Here is a 17,775-nt window from a genome sequence, read left to right as displayed (position 1 = left end):
TGGCCTGCTGATGTCATGTACCATAAGATCACCTGCAGTCCTGTTAAATTAAGACTTGTGCTGTGGTGTGTGGGTTAAGTACTGTGAATCTGTCGTTCATAAACTCAGGTAGGGGCTCTATTCTCATTGCAGTCAACTGTGTGTGTATGTGTGTGAGCTGTTGGTGAATGTTACACAGAGCATATTACAGCAGCCTAAGGGACACTGTCCTTTTGTCTACAACAGACACTGCTGATGTCATCAGCAATACCAGATTGTTGGATATGTATATGTTACAACATGTCATGGTCACACACTGACCTGACAGCAGGTAGATATCACCTCATCCTATAAAAGACAGACAGACAACAGTGACATTCCTGTTATTGTATGCACAAACATCATGACATCTATTTGCAATAGTGATGGACAGGTTGACACATTAGGTCACACAGTAGTCCCCGTGGACAATGATGTTGGCGGATGATATTGTGATCTGTATTGAGAGTAGGGAACAGGCTTGTGAGAACCTGGAAATGTGGACATATGTTATGCAGAGGAGAGGAATGAAACTCAGCAAGACTAAGAGAAAATATATGTTTGTGAATGACAGGGAGGATAGAGGAATGGTTAGGATGCAGAGAGTACAGTTAGCAAAGGTATATGATGCGAAATACTTTGAATCAACAGTTCATAGTAATGCTGAGTGCAGAAGACAGGTGAAGAAGAGACAGCATGCACAGTGGAGTGGGTGAAGAAGACTGTCAGGAGTGATTTTGGGCTAACAGGTACCAATAAGACTGAAAGGGAAGGTCTACAAGATGACAGTAAGATCAGCTATGTCATATGGGTTGCTGATGATGCCACTGATAAAAAGACAGGAGTCATAACAGGTGTTGACAGAATCCCAGATGTTACAATTTGCATTGTGTATGCTGAGCATGGACAGGAGTATTAACCATATATTAGAGTGCCAGCTCAGGTTGTATGGTTTGAAGACAAAGTGGTGGGATTGTGTTGGTTTGTACATGTCCTGAGGAGTGATGGTGGGTATATTAAAGGATGCTAAGGATGGAGCTGCCAGGTAAGAGGAAAATAGGATGGCCTAAGATAAGGTTTATGGGTGTGGTGACAGAGGACATGCAGGTGGTTGGTGTGACAGAGCAAGATGCAGCAGATGGGTATAAATGGAAGCAGATGATCTGCTGTGATGAGCCCTAATGGTACTATCCAATGCTACTATCCAAAAGAATAGGAAGAAGACAATGACATCTGAGTTTGGAGAAACCCCATCTGTACACTTGTGGCAGGAGTGTACAGTTGGAGTATCTATTTGAAGGTTAGTGTGTCTGGACTCAGTTTGGGCTTTAACAGTGTCTCTTTGTATTATTTGCTCTGAATTGTGTGCAGAGGCTCTGACACTTTGCCCTCAAACATGCAGAAACATCAATACAATTGCTTTCAAATTCAATCAGCTGCTGCTATGTAGCAGAACAGATCTAGCTGTTAGAACCTCTGTCTCATAACAAGCAGCAATTTACACACTTACCTATCAATAACAGAGGTACTGATCCACCTTATGAAGGACCTCATAATGTATACCCCATAGATTAGTCACCTGAAAATAGCAGTCATATCACATATACACCCACCTTTTTGCATTCTCTATGTAGATACCAGGTTCAAACCTCCCATTATCACCTATCATGTCCCCTGTCTCCCTTGCTAGCAAAGTTGGCATGAGTTTTTGAAAGTGCAGATAATACCTCATGTGCACTGAATAGTCTGTATCTCCTACATCATTGAAGTACAAATTTCAAGAGATTCACCTATATTAGGAATCTGGAATCAGTGCTCTCTTGCTTCCAGAAAAGTAACACTAAACAGGTTGTCCACTCACACACCTTGACTCCTACTCATAATATGCACCCAACACAAACCATCATGTGCACAGGTACTCTCCACAAACCAACCTAAACAGCAGACACATCCTAAACACAACCAGGCTACAAGCAGACAACACACATAAGAAATATCATCACCACCACTGTCTCACAACAGATGTGCTTAAGGCAATGGGCATGTATCCCAAAGGTTTTCATAATAGTTGACTATATAATGAGACGTACAGATGCCCCAATCACCAGCTTAAATAAAGATAAGTTTAGTGTCTGCTGTGGGGCAGGTGTAGTTGTCACAGCACACATGCAATCAAGTCTCTCAACAACAAGTCCCACTCTTAATCCAGCATACTTAATCTTGGCATGCACAACTTGAGACGTGACTATATGAAATATATGAACACAGACATGATTGAGCTATGAAAATATGGGTCCCAGCCAGGTATGTCGGTATGTTTGAACAGCATTATACCCTCGCTGAGGATAATACCAATATATAAAGAACAACAGTTTCACTGAACTTGCCTAAGTTTCTGGTGTCCTTCTATGGTGATACAGTACCTGGCAGTGTGGGATAACATTGTGGCTAGACCACGCTGCTTTGCCAGACATAAGGCACTTGACTGTACCATAATCCCTTTATTAGGCAAGGTCACAAAAGCAGAATAACCAATGTGAAAATGTACAACTCCAACAAAGTAAGGGCCATGCTGCTAAATCCTAGGAGTTCTCATCTTAAACTGCACTCTGTAAGCACTCTTCACAGTGAAGATGATGATGCCTGTGCAGTCACAGAAACCTGGCTCAAGGCTGCAGTAATTACTTTGACCTCAAAAGGCTACAATGCCTTCCTAACATGCAGACAGCAAATGGAAGTTGTATGAACCACAGGAGGTGTTGTATCTATTTACACTAAAGATTAGAAAGCCTCAAGACTATTTAGAGAAGATAACTATATATATAGTTATTCTCTGTCCAACATACTGTGGATAGGAACCCCCTGCATGTAATCGCCATCAACAGGTCACTGTCCATAAACACGAAAGGCCACACAGCCTATATATTACTATGTGGAACAATTAAAGTAGAACAAAACAACCCAGGCAGGGGTGAGTGAAAGTATTCATCCACTGGGATAATTATAAGGTAATAAACACTCTTGCAGAATATTAACCTGGAGTTTGTGAAATGAAACACCATGGAAGAAATAGTGCACCACCCTACAAAGTTATCTCATATTCTAAATTTGTACCTCAAGCAATATGAGTGAACAATGTAATGGCACATGTGTAGTGCCTTCACTGTTAATCCAATAAGGCGGTATGTTTTGAAGTAGATATAGCTACTGAACTCCCCAAAGGAGGACTGAGGTTCAAAAATATCATCCAAGGTAAATACACCCTCCTAACGGATGGTCTAATCTACTTCCAAGACATAGTTTCCACAAAGGACATTAACAGCTATAGTAATTTACTCCCTGATGCCCTGTCTACACATCTACACAAAGGCATACACACAGTCTTGCTTTATAGGTTCAAACAAAGATCCTCATGAAAATACAAACCATACTAGTGGATGCCTGTCATTACTACATTACACAGTAAGTGAAAGAAGCTTCTGTTTACAAATACAATATTAAGAAACCAGGACTGGAAGGCCACTCTCCTCAACATAAACATACAAATAAGACACCTTCAAAAACCTTCACAGAGCAACTATGCTAATAATTTACACAATAACATATCCAGGGATAACCATAATGTTTACTTCATGTACATTTTCAAACTGAATTATATAACTCAGATGTATTTGGATCCAATTGTGTATGGTAGCACACAAACTGACCCAATGTAACTTCCAAACTTGCTAGCAGATACATTTGGCTGAAAAGTGTCCCCTTGCCACCACCAAACCTACTACAAACCATGTGTGCAACATAATCTCCAACCTGTGGTATCTACAATGAGAAAGTTATCACTGCCATCTTCAAGATTAGGAGCACAGTCTCCATGAGACCAGATGGCATTCTGGCCTGTATTCTTCATGGGTTTCAACAGTGAGCTACTCCCCTTGGCACCATATTTAACCACAGTCTGAATACTACTGTTATCCACAATGCATGGAATACAGTGACCATTTTCCAACCACACAAGGAATGACTGGCAAAACACAAGTGTCATTATACAACCATAACTTTATGCAACCTAAGCTGTAAGACAATGGATACAATTTGCATACATCTCAGACACAAGGAAATATGTGACCTCCAAACAATACATGTGTTCCAGTTAGGTGTTCCCAAGGGTATCTAGTGACTGCAAAACCCAGTGGGATTCAAGACTATGACCAGAGACATACACAAAGTCAAAGCTGTGCATACATCCTATCGTAACTTGGTCAAGGCCTTCAACAAAATTCAACCTTTGTTCTCATTGGGAAACTAACCAAGGTGATATCAAATCCTATGTTATCAGCTGGTTTGCAAATGGGATCACAGACCAACAACATTCAATCACAGTGCTAGACTTCACTTCAAGCAGCAGACATGTCACCTGTGTGGTAACAGCAGTGTCAGTGCTGTGGCCCCTCATGTTTGACATATACGTCTCAGAAGTCCTGAACAAAACAGAGGGTCTGTGGCACTAATGACTGCCATGAGTGCTACATGAACTGCATAGGAATGCATCAGGATACCTGTGGTAATAATAAATGTTCCTGCTTATTATAAAGTAACCATGAGTACGCTGGTCCCCACTTCTGTACTGATAAACCTTGGAACACATACTGACTGCAACCTCAGTCTACTGTGGGGAGGTAAGCATTCTGCATTACATCAATAGCAATATATGTTATTCCCTATACGCATCCCTCATTGGCCGTATTAATGAATATAATCTTCCCTTTGATAAGTATTGTACCAGACACCTGCCCCAACTTGAGAGACCTCAAACATGTCTGAGTAATAAAACATCAGAGGGTCTCCAACACGTGTCTTCTGTGGGCAGACTGACGTAGCTGTCACTTTGTGCAGTATCATATAAACAGCTTTGAGGCAGATTATGTATGCTTTACAGGGCTATCTGTGGCCAAAATGGGATGAAAATGTTGCATATCTGTAAGTAATGTGAGACTAGAGTTACTTGCTCCAGCGACCTCAACGTACACTATGACATACATAGGACATGCTGGAGAGATAGATCCATCTCAGATATCACTCATCTGCAGTATACTTCAAGCAATAGGCTTCAAGCAGAGCGCCTCCATTACCCTGTTGAAGGACAGGCTGGATGACTTGATGTGAAAATGTTATCTGCCATGGATCACTGCTGCTTCTCTCCTGGACATGGGTGGTCTTTGAGATACAAACACTTGGCCATGCATTATACCTGCCTTTGAATATTATATTGTGATGCAACGGTTATGCTTCTAAACACCATCAGGTCAATACCCTAGTCACATTCTGTGAACTCAGAAGCTATGGCGATGCACATGCAAAAAGGAACATTTTACTGTATTACCATTCTGATGAGATTTGTCTTCAGTACTGACATATGTATCTGATGAGTTGACTTTGGATGTGAACCCGTATGTTTCTACTAAACAATCCTTGCAGAGGAAGTTAGATATATTAATGAGACACATTTAATTGTCTGACTTTACAACCCTTACAAAAGCATCTACTATAAAGTACATACATTATTACGCTAACAACTGTCTATATGGCTACGTACAATCTAAGTGAAAGGTACAATTATCAGTTCAACAGTACAAATGGAGGTAATAAAGTCAAATTAATATAGTCACCCTGTGCATCAAACACACAGCTTTACTATCCTTGAATTCAAAAGACAGACAACAGGGGTGTGGCACAATTATCATCATTTGCACAGGGTGTTGTGTGGGGGTGCAGGAGGCTTAGGCTGACACTAAATGTTGGCGAGTGTATGTATGAGTAAGCAAAAAAAAAACAGGCAAAATGGATCATGTAAATGTTGCGTGTGTCTGTAGGTGCCCTCAATGTGACATTGGTGTGTGAGTGTCTGCATGAACACAGCCAAGCTCAGTGCTAGTCCTGTGTGTCTGTATGTCAGACAGCTGTGAGCTATGCATGGTAGAGCTAACAGTTCATCTCCTCCCCCAAACACAAGAATCGCTCCACCAGGAGTTGCAGTGGGACTTCCATGCCCAAGGTCAGATGCTGTGCTACTACCTAAAGGTGACGAATGTCTGCCAGACATGCTCCCTTCACGGGAACGCCCAGGACCACAACCCCATAATCTGCTATGGCTGGGTGTGGACAGCAGACTCCCTGCTGGAGCAGTGGATGTACTGCCACTATGGGAGCATAATCGGGCATGACCATGTTGGCTCTCAGCAGATGTAGTTGCTGACTTACACCCACAAGGCCAACGTTCTCCTCCCAGCAGACATTTCATCACATACAATGTGGGTTCCATGACAGATACTCTGCTCTCCCTTACAGATACATTTTATTCCAAAGTGTCATTCAACACATCCAGAGAATCAACAACATGGTGGAGGCAGCCACAGATGTTAGACTGTGCTGCATCTATAACCCTGAGCATTCTCCTGGAGTTCCTTTCTGAACATGCCTGTACCTCCATGATGGCCCTAAACATATGTCGAGTGACACGTGATGAGACACTTAAAACAGGTTGGGGAGGGATAGCAGGCCTTCTCTGAGCACCCCTATCAATGTGCCTGTGTGGCACCTCACCAACAATGTGGCTATGACCAGAGTCAACAATCACTGAAACTGCAGTAGTAGCTGCACTTCCCAGGTCAATGTCTTTGCCCTTCAGCTGTCCAATATCTATGGCCTCAGTGGACTGGGTATGGTGATAATGGGGGGGGGGTCATTGGATGTCAACCTCTGTGTCAGAATCAGCCTCTGCAACCCCTAGCTGTGCCTCACTTTGGCCACCATCTTCATCAAAGACACTGACATCAGGTGGCATAGGGGACACAGAACTACTTTCATGTGTACCTGTGATAAAAGGAAGGAAAACAGAAATACATTAATACCTGCACTACTATGCTGCAATATATGTTAAGCAATTTACACTGCTGTCAATATTACAGACATTCATACCTCTCAACCTTTTAGAGCAAGGAATGTGGACAAATGCCTAAGAATAGGTACCATTGTGACATACTGCCCTTACAAACTTAGAAAGGTGATAGAATAACAGGTATTGCTTCACCATTACATTTCTGTTGGGTATGCAATCTGAATGTGAGATCTCTGTCATTATTTTATGTCTCCAATCTTTAATGACTTGTCAATAGCTTGCAACTCAATCACTATGATCTTGAATACGGGCCAGAGGTACGAGTCACACATCTGGACATTCTGCAAATATGTGTTCAGTTGACAAGTATGCAGACAGTAACCCTTGCAGTTAGCACGACTTCCATATGTGCCACATTCCCCACTTACAGGCACTACTTGCAGGATGTAGCAGCTGCATTTGTTCATGACTGGTGTTCTTAATGGTATTATGTTGTGTTCTGTTTTTACCACAGCTAATGCGGATCGATAAATGAATGTGTAAACCTACAAGGAAAGAATGAGAAGGATGCAAGATGCAAGTGGTATTTATGCTTCCAAACAGTACTGTTATTTTAGCATTAGGAGTAAATACAGCTTATTGTGGTAAATACTTGTATCACATTGAGTATGCATTTGCCCATTGTAAAGCAAAAGCATGCATGCATTAGTGTATCAATAACCCATGCCTGGGTGTGGGTAATGCTGGATTTACCCACAGTTGGTGTGGTTTGGACACAAGGGCGAAGCCAGAGTGGCCAAACAAAGACAACCGTGGGTAAATCCAGCATTACCCACACCCAGAAGTGGGTTATTGCTATTATACAATGACATTATTTAAGAAAAAAAAATTACTTACTTTTCTTAAATAATTGCATTGTATAATGTCTCCTTGCAGACCTTCTGCAGCTGTCTGTTTTTCTGCAGCAGTTCTGATGTACTGCGCATGCATATGGTTATGCAGTACATCAGAGCTGTGGGTGGAAGCAATGGAGAAAGCAAGATCTCCGTTGCTTTTTACAAAGTGTCTCGCTATGTTAAAGGAGTTTAACATAGCGAGACAGCTTTAAAAAAAGCAACAGAGAATCTCCGTTGCTTTTTTTAAAGCTGTCTCTCTATGTTAAACCCATTTAACATAGCGAGACAGCTTTAAAAAAGCAACAGAGAAAGGAAGATCTCCATTACTTTTTTAAAGCTGTCTCGCTATGTTAAACTCCTTTAACATAGCAACACAGTGTCTAAAAAGCAACAGAGATCTTGCGTTCTCCGTTGCTGTAAAAAAAGACTTATACTAATGGAAAAAGTCCAGGCGACCGGACCTTTTTCCATTAGTATAAGTCTGATTTATAACGTGCATGCTGACCAATCAGTGTGCACGTTTTGGAATATTAATGGGGAGATCGTTGTATAATATGTTAGCTAAAACAACAGTCCAGTATTACAGAGTAGTCTGGGGTTGTAATTTAGAAAATCACACTCTCAAATTATACAATACTTGTTTAATTTGACATAAATATTGCAATGTAAAGTATAACCTATAAACCAGGGACAACAACAGCATGCTGCAGATTGTTATCATTATAACATTGAACCTGTATCTATAAAGTGTAAAAGGAAAGAGTGCTTGCATTGTGCTGTATTCCAAAGGAAAGCTACAATATTACATTAATCACCGCTTGTGGGTTTGAATATCACACTCCCCATATTTAAACTCGGCTCTTTACAATACTGTTTTACATTGTCATCAGTAAAAGTACAGTAGTGTTAATTATTCATAATGATAGCATTAGAAGTGCTGACCTCTATAGCTGTGGCTCGTATGGCCTACTGTCAAATGTACTCAGTGTACATGGAACATGCATACATGCAATATATGCCCCCATGACTGATTGTTGGATGCAATATGATCTGAACTATAATGTATCTATGTTAGCAACAGGGTATAATTCAAAATAATAAAGAGATTTATTAGCATTTGGTATTGTTAAAAGTAAAATGCAACAGAATATAGTAAATTTGTAGAATGTTTTGTATATTATCTGTGCGGTTACTAATGTTATTTCTTTTTTCTCTCACCCCACCCCTTCTCTTTGTTTGTTTTTTATGTATTTCTTATTTTTATTATTATTTGTATTGCTATTATATTATGTATATAATCATATTTTTCATTATAAAAATTATTTTTATTACCTGTGTTTTGTTTATTATTTATAATTTTCTACTGTTTTTCTGTTAAATACATTTTCATTTCTTACTGTTTAGCATTGTGTTTGTAATTATATTACTTATTATTTTTATATTAATTTATTATATGTTTAAATTTTATTTAATGTTATTCTGTCCATTATTTTGTGTTAATGTTTTATTTCATTATGGAAAACTAATTGCATTTATGTTATTACCACAGTACAGTGGGGTAGATTGGTTGCCCATGGTCCACCTATACTCCCTCCACTGGTTAAGGCACCAAGGCCCAGCACATCTGGGCTGCAGCCTGGCAGCACCCCCCCCCTCTGCTGGCCCTGCCCTAACCAGACCCTCAGGTAGGTCTGCGCCAGAGTATAGGCCTATGGTTCTCTCTGGGACTAGAGGCAGAGGGGGTGATTTTGTCACCCAAGCTACACTGCCAGGTCTGGTGCATAGGATTGTGCACCACACAACTGGTGCATGCCTATGCCAAATGAAGACACTGCCTCCATCATCATCTTGAATAACACAAGGACACACAGACATCAGAGACTGCAGCCATCGGTGCAGTGAGGTGACAGTGATGACAGTCCAGTGGGTGAGGACTTGATTCTCACTCTCACCAAACATGATGTCCATAGGTTTGTGATCCCCCCACCCACACCCCAACCAAGGTTTTCACCCCCCTCTTCTGTCTTTTAACAACTCTGTCTCTTGTCTTGCATGTCTTGTCTGTCTGCAAATGCTTCCTCACCTTCCCAACTTTCCTGCCTCAGACTTGCCTATGACCCCGCCACAACATTCCACTCTCTCCTTAAAAAGAGCACCTGTTCCCAAAAAATATTGTCCCATATACAGCTCTCCATTTAACACACACATGTCTACTTGGCACACTTAATCTGGTCCAATTGGTATCACAACACAGTTATGTTGTTGTCACCCCTCTATATGGAAATGACAGCCTAAATTCAGCTAATAACCTGTACATGTGCTCAGTTGTTATTGTTGAAGAAATGAACTTAGGGGACATTCTTAACTAATTCCTTTTCTTTGCTGTATCTTCACATCTAAAATAATCATCACTGAAACCATTTTTAATTTATAATAAGTCATTTTTATCCAGTTTACTACTTAGATACTCACCTCATGCACCTGTAACTAATTCAGTAATCCGTCATGTCTTGTATTATCAAATGTTTCTGTATACCCATCCCTATGGCAGTTCTGTCCTCACCTTTCATTTGTCCCACTATCCATTCTGTTATATATAAATTTCTCATAACATCTTTATTCCAGTTTATATCACCTACGGCTTATTCTAAATAAAACTGCAAAAAGGTACCAAATCTCATTTCCTGGAAATTTAGCAAGCATCTTATAGTTATTTCTCATAAAATTTAAACATCTCTAGTTAATCAAAATAATTTTATTGCCTTTTTTTCAATAAAAAATTAACTACTGGTTCAAAGTCTCTTTCCTTTTCATTAAATCATTGACCTTTGCATGTAATATACTTAGTAAATCATAATTCTGTCAACATTATATAATTCTGTTTTAGTAATGATTGTAATAACATAACTTAAGCCAACTTAAGCTTATGTTTTCATGCCTGCTAATTCTTCTAAAATGCTCTTGAGCTCTTCTAAAGTAACATTATTATATAAAAATGCACCTTCTCTGTATCCATTAATTTGGTTCTATAGAATAGGTATTAAAGAACCCCAATATTTTCTTAATACCGAGATATTACCCATATTCCGTCTCTTTTGTTACCTTTTCTCAAGTGTCTGTCACCAATTATTCTACACAAAATGTTCCCCTGATTATTTATCCTAGTAGTGATAAACATTTTTCCTTTTTGACCTTTTAAAGCATATTCTTTGTCTTCTATGCAGCTTTTTTCATATTTTCTTCAGTCAGTTGAAATATTTATTTCTTAGCTACTATATTTTTCTTTTTTTCCTGCAGGTTCCTTAACCTAATACCATATACATATGTATGCTGCATCCAACTGCCTATCTTGAGTAATCTCATATCATATGTATACTCTATGTGCATTTTATTTTAAGGCAAAGCACCAACACCATTAGTACTTACATCAGTACCTTATTTCTCAATAATATCGTAACACAAGAAATTCCTTTTCACATTTTAACAGCATGTGTACTTACTTTACATACACCCTTACCTTAGAAGTGTTTTATCTCTAATTCCCCAATAATGGCATCATGACTAGAGAAAAAAAAATACATGTTTTGCAAGAAACTACCTCAGATTTGTTTCTGCTTAAATTAGACATCCAAAATGCTTGTCTAAAATAGCTAAAGTATAATGGTTGCTAAATGGGTAGTGCAGTAGCCTAGCTAGCACTGTTGTCTTTCATCTGGGATGCATTCTCTGTGGACTCTGTATGTTCTCCTCGGATCTTACTCATTACAGCCAAGTGCCCCTCTAGGTGTTTCTGAAGTTACCTCCTACTGCTCCTCTAGGCATCAAATATTACTTGTTCATACTTGCATTAATAATTTCAAAACCATGCTACATACAAGGTATCAGAATATTTTATCTTGAAGCATACATGATGGCAAACACAACTGTATTGATATTTCACCTCTGTCAGTGAATATTGGTTAGAACAGTAAGGTGATAACTTCATTTTTTAAAAGCTCAAGCCACACCCACTACGAGTTAAAGGTACACACTCAAAATAGCTGTACTGGAGGGAATGAGTTAGTTTTTTTTGAGTGTACCCTGGTTTAGTCCATGACATGTGGCAAGTGATCTGCAATTCTCCAAGCTGCCCATAAGTGTGTGTGTGTGTGTGTGTGTGTGTGTGTGTGTGTGTGTGTGTGTGTGTGTGTGTGTGTGTGTGTAGTGTGCATTATGTTTTGCAGATCTATGCTACCACAACAGCATTGTGGCTAGGTTAATGTTTGCATGCACAACAGAGGAAGGAGCAGTATTTTGTTTACATGCAATATTCTCATTACTTTTCAGGGCAAATTTGCTTTTGTGTTTTAAGGGAAATAAGTTTTACTTCAGGCAGCAACATGTATGCCATTGTAAATTTAGTTGCAAGACAGTAAAAGTAAAAATAAAATTTAACTATGTCTTGCTTGTCTCTTTAACTTTGATTACCTCATCCTAGTTATAATATGCATAATTATGCTAATTGGATGCCCCTGATTTTAGCCAGATGTCCCAGATTTGCAGGGGCTTTGTCCCTGATTTGCTTCTTTGACAGTTGAAATGTATGTCCTTGCTTACCACACCCAGCCCTCACTGTTGTTGCTATTGTTTTTTAATTTTTTAGTTTAATAATTGGAGGACTCGTATTTTATCTTGCAGAAGGACAGAAAGCAGCACAAGAAGAAAGAGGAGCTACAGCAACTAGCTCTTACTCCAGAAAAGTGTATAAATATTTTGTTCTTCTGGCAAAAGTTTTCTTATTAAACTTAAGAACAGTATTCACAGGTATATATGTGATTCTATCATAGACAAAAAAAGACACCTTAGAAAGTCTTTAGGAAGAATATAATAAAAAGGACTACATTTTTCATAGGGACATCATTCATAATAGTACAAAATAATAAAGTAGTACAATATCAAGCCCTTAAACAGAAAATGTGTATCTTGCACAAGATTGCATGTTTACATACGTATACAATAGTGAACCTTATGCTAAACATAATACAGCTGTGCCCATATTCTCTCTGTAAACATTACATGTGAGAATATTATCACTGCTTCAGAACAAATTCCATTAAATTAGAGGTGCACTGTCCATAGCTGGACTCCCTCTAATGGACTATCTCAGGAATACATCCATGTGCCTGCAAAGACATTAAATCTGCTAGAAATGATCAGACTGAAAGACTAGCTGCCACTTTCAGCTAATTCTCATAAAGTTGTGCAGCTTTACGATGGACACCCATCAGTTTCATGACTCTGGCTTTCTAAATTTGCCATTTTCATTATCTGCATCACAGACTTACAATGCAGCTGGTTCACTGCTATTTCATCTGATACTTGCCATTTTTGACAAATAGTTTTTACTCTGAAATATAAATTAACATAAGATGATCTGGAGCGCAAAAGAACAGCTTTGTCTGAAATAATTAGATCCTGGAGCAGACTGGGAGCCAAAGGCCAAGCAGGGAGTGGATGATTTTACCTCTAGAGCCCCTTCTTTTTTCAGGTGGGAGGTATGCAATTTTCCCTGTCTGTCAGTCCATTGTGAAGGTCAAGATGCTGGCAGCAGACAAGCAAAGAAAATCACAGATATAAGCAGACATCTAAAGCTGCCAAATGTGTGGGGGGAATTCCTGGCACTATGAGGTGAGTAGATAGGGACAAAAAAGGCTGCAATGAAGTGTAAAAGGCTTTTGAGGGGGTAGAACCACCCAGTACTTATCATACAGGGAATGATTAAGCTAGAGTGAAATGTAATGTCCCATAAGGCTTGAGATCAGTGAGGAAACTACAAAAATGAAGCTGCCTATTCATTATATAAATTCAGTCTTCAGCAAAGGTATAACTTCCTTTAAACACCAACACATTTTTGCACAGGTTTAGCATGGCTTTGACTGATAACGAGAGAAAAATGCCCATATGCAGAAAGGGGTCTGCCACCTCCCTGCATCCCCTGCTTCATACACAAAGTCAACTGTTATTAGTACACTTTTAAGAGCTTTGCCATCCAGTGGCATGGGCTGTGAGCAGATGGGGAGGGGGGGCAAGTCAGAAGCTCTGATGGACGTTATGCTGTACGTATGCTTACACAAAAGTAGTAGAAAGAATGAGTGATAAGACGGCAGGGGTAAGGTTTGCTACTGTGCACCCTGTCGGGTGCTTAAAGTAAGTTTCACTCAAGCAAATATAAACATTTTACACAGCTTAATGTATGGTTACAAAAACAGAAACTAATGTCATCAGAAGATCCATACAGTGGAAATCACCAAAGTCATGACCAGATCAGGCATTTAACTGTGCTAGTACCACCACATAACTTGGGAAATTTTGTGTATTAACCCAAATACTTCACTATAAGTGTTCATAATAATCAACTCCTGAATTCAACATAGGTTATTTTAGAAACAAAGGAAATTTTACATCTGACATTCTAATCTATGGACTACCTTCCAGCTTCTGTAGAAATAATGTATTATTGAACACTCAGAATTCAGAATATTAACGTCTTATTTTCTACTCAGCTGCCTCATACTACATGTTTTTTACCAAATTACTATGTAACTCTAAATACAATGCAAGCAAACTTTCAGAAATCAAAAATTATTATTCTTCAGTTTGCATAATAAGTCACAAAGTAGCTACACTAGAACTGCACGATGTCTTGTGATATTATTAGGTCATAACAATGTTGCTCTCTACTTATTGTAGTGATGTGTTTAATCACAAAACGTACATGTTTGGTGACCTATAAGAATAACAGGAAATGGAGAAATACATTTTTGTTGTTGTTATACCTGATTAATCTTTCACCAGGTTGGAGTGACCAGATAGTGAGAACATACAAGTAAAGGGTGTGAGCTGTGCAGGGGCCTTGTTCTCCTCCCAAAAGACATCGTAAATTTTGTATTATTTGTAGTAATACGTGTTCACTTTGTTCCCTTGGTACATACGCTTAGAGCTTTTCTGTACTCAGAGTAATAATTTTAATGCTGAAATGTACAAGCTCTTGTTTTCAGAGCTTGCACATTGCATGCAAATTAACATGTACTTTAGTCTGATGTGTATTTTGATTTAGACGGTAAAGAGTAATGTCTTTGTATAACTGAATATCTCACGATGCATCTGAAAAGTATGACACTTTGCTCTACATGCTAAGTATTTATAATACTGAGTAATCAGACAGAGAAATCAGAAGATTGTATGGGAGGGCACCATGCTTTTTGTGCCTTTATGAAACATCATAAAAATGTTTATAATGAAGAGAATACATAATAAGAATGTTTTGGTAAAAATAGGCAAAATTCTGTAAAAAATTTGTCCTTTTTCTCTTTCACTTAGTTCTACTGCTTTACAGAACGGTAATGCTTTACCTGGTGGCAAACCTCCTTTGAGTTGCCTTGGTGTTGAAAAGGTTGAAAAGGATAGGTAATCCTTCTCTACATCACTGCCTGATGGCAATTCAGGGTCTCTTTTCAGATCATCCCTGAGAGCAAAAGCATGGAACCTGTAATATAAACATAGATATGAGAAGTTTATGAGGCAGTATAGATGCATTGCAAGCATATTATAAATAAAAGAAATTCTCACCAAAGTGAAAAAAGGTAGACCAAGATATCATTCTTGAGGAATGACAGGGTAATATGACATGCGATATGCTAATAAAATAACAAAGCTGGGATGATGGATGGCGCAATGGTGCAGCGGTAGCACTGTTGCCTTACAGCAAGAGGTTCTCTGATTCGATTCTCGGCTGGAGTGCCTTCTGTGCGGAGTCTGCATGTCCTCCGTGAGGTCGTATGGGTTTCCTCCAGGTGCTCTGGTTTCTGCCCACATTTCAAAGACATGCATCTGGAGTGTTTTTCCCTGGGCCTCTGCTGAAAATTGGCTTTGTTCCAAGTCGGACATTCCTGGTAAACAAATGTTAAATAAAATAAATAAAATTATGTTGCTACTGAAAGAGTGAAGCCACACTGGATGTCATGCCTCCTTCCTCATCAGATCAGTAATTCAAGTTCAAGAACAGATTTAACTCACATCCAGATTTAGCTACAAATAGGATTATAGTACATAATACAAAATTACTTGCTTACCGTAATGAAAGACCTTCTTGATCCTGATTGTCCTCTTTAACATACGGACTGGTCAACGCAGTCCTTAAGGCATCTGTAGGCTTTCCCCTAAAGCTTAAGCTCCTCCCCCTTGCTCTCACAGTGCACCTCGTATCCCTTTCTTCTTCAGATTAAGTTTGCTATCTGAATAACAGGCACTAGGAAAGACACCATATTCTTATCTGTTTGAAAACAAAACGGTCTTTGTTCAAAGTAATCCATTGTTGTATTCCTGTAGGTATTTTATTTATTTATTTATTTTAAATTTGCTGACCAGGATAGTCCGACTTGATACTTGTACATTTTCAGTGGAGGCCCGGGGAGAAAAGCTCCATACATACATATATACAGAAAAACTGTCACATTAATCAAGTTAAAGCACTGTTACAGATACAATACATATGATAAAAAGTAATTAATTCTGTCATCTCTAAATCTGATTTGTTATAGAGTAACAATTAGGAAGCAATGTAGGGGTGACCAAAAGACCTCTTTAGCACATGTTTATATTGCCAGAGTTAGGATTAGAGCAAGGACATAGTTATTGCCTTTTAAAGTACTGTTTTAGATTTTTTTTTTAATTGGGTTAGAACGGGTTCTGAAGTAAGCTCAGCAGGAAGTGAGTTCCATATTTTAGCAAGAGAGTTGGCATATAGAGAGTCTCCAGATGAGTTGTTGCTTTTGAGGGTTTGGACTAGTAATTTGTTGGATGAGCAAAGTGTCCTGAGGTTGCTGTAAGGGGTTATAAATTTTGTAAGTACGGGTGTGTTTTCAGATTGGTAGAAAATTTTATGTGCTACTATTAAGTGATTGTACTGAAGTTGGATAGGCAATTCTAGCCCCCATAGATTCTTTAGGTTCAGACAGTGGTGTGTTCTGTATGCTGCTCCAGTGGCAAATCTAGCAATATGATTAAAGCAGCTAGAGAGTTTATTAAGGTCAGACTTACTCAAGTTCATGAAGAGAGGGGATGCATAAAGGAGGGTGGAAAGTAGATGTGTATGGACAATTAATGTCCTAGCTAGAGGAGTGAGGAAAGGTTTTATCTTGTATAGTGAGCCAAGATTTTATTAACTTTTTTAATAGTTTGATTAATATGATGCCACAATAAAAGGACAAAATGATTGACTTCAACAATTGGCTAAGCTTCTGGTGTCATTCAAAGTCGCCCTTGGGATTCAGGTTACTGGCTAAGGCTCTTGCCACCACTATAGTGCCTTTTTTAGGCAAAGTTCAAAGGACAAAACCACCACCATAATAGGTACAAATATGCAAATTCGGAAGGTAATGCTACTCAATGCTAGAAGTCTAAATCTCAAAATGCACTCTCTCGAGGCACTCTTAAAAATGGAGAACATCGATATCTGTGCAGTAACTGAGATCTGGTTCAAGGCTCCAGAGAGCACCCCTGCAATACCAGGCTACAACTCTTACCACACATTTCAGCCACAAAACCAGGACCGGAACACTAAAGGTGGAGGAGTGTCCATATTCACCAAGGATATTCACACCACCAAGCTAGTTGTCCAACACAATGTATCGAAAATTCTCCAGGTGCAACTAATACTAGGTAAGACTGCAATCCAAATTGTAGCTTGCTACAGATCCCCCACCATGCCCCAAGATTCTCACTACACCTTTCTAAACATATTGGAAAATATTAAGATACAATCAAACACCCTAATACTAGGTGATTTCAACTACCCTGCGATTAACTGGGAAAACTACTTGTGTACCAACACCTTTGCCCAACGGTTCTTGGAATTCATAAATTCCAGTGCCCTGGATCAACTAATCCATAGTCCCACCAGGGGCTCCAGTATCCTAGACCTGGTCA

At 39.1% G+C, this 17,775-nt stretch overlaps 1 protein-coding gene across 1 annotated transcript in view; it reads right to left on the bottom strand.

Moving 5' to 3' along the window:
• VWA3B (von Willebrand factor A domain containing 3B) overlaps positions 1 to 17,775 on the bottom strand; it is a 2,054,405-nt gene that overhangs the window by 1,610,102 nt on the left and 426,528 nt on the right. The window contains exon 6 of the mRNA XM_044071813.1: positions 15,201 to 15,334. Within this exon, the coding sequence (XP_043927748.1) occupies positions 15,201 to 15,334 (134 nt within the window). The remainder of the gene's footprint in view (positions 1 to 15,200; positions 15,335 to 17,775) is intronic.

Source organism: Protopterus annectens, chromosome 5.part0, assembly GCF_019279795.1.
Source record: "Protopterus annectens isolate FY-2018-M chromosome 5.part0, PAN1.0, whole genome shotgun sequence".
Lineage (NCBI taxonomy): Eukaryota > Metazoa > Chordata > Ceratodontiformes > Protopteridae > Protopterus > Protopterus annectens.
The sequence above is the reverse complement of the archived record's forward strand: the minus strand, read 5'-3'. Positions and strand labels throughout refer to the sequence as shown.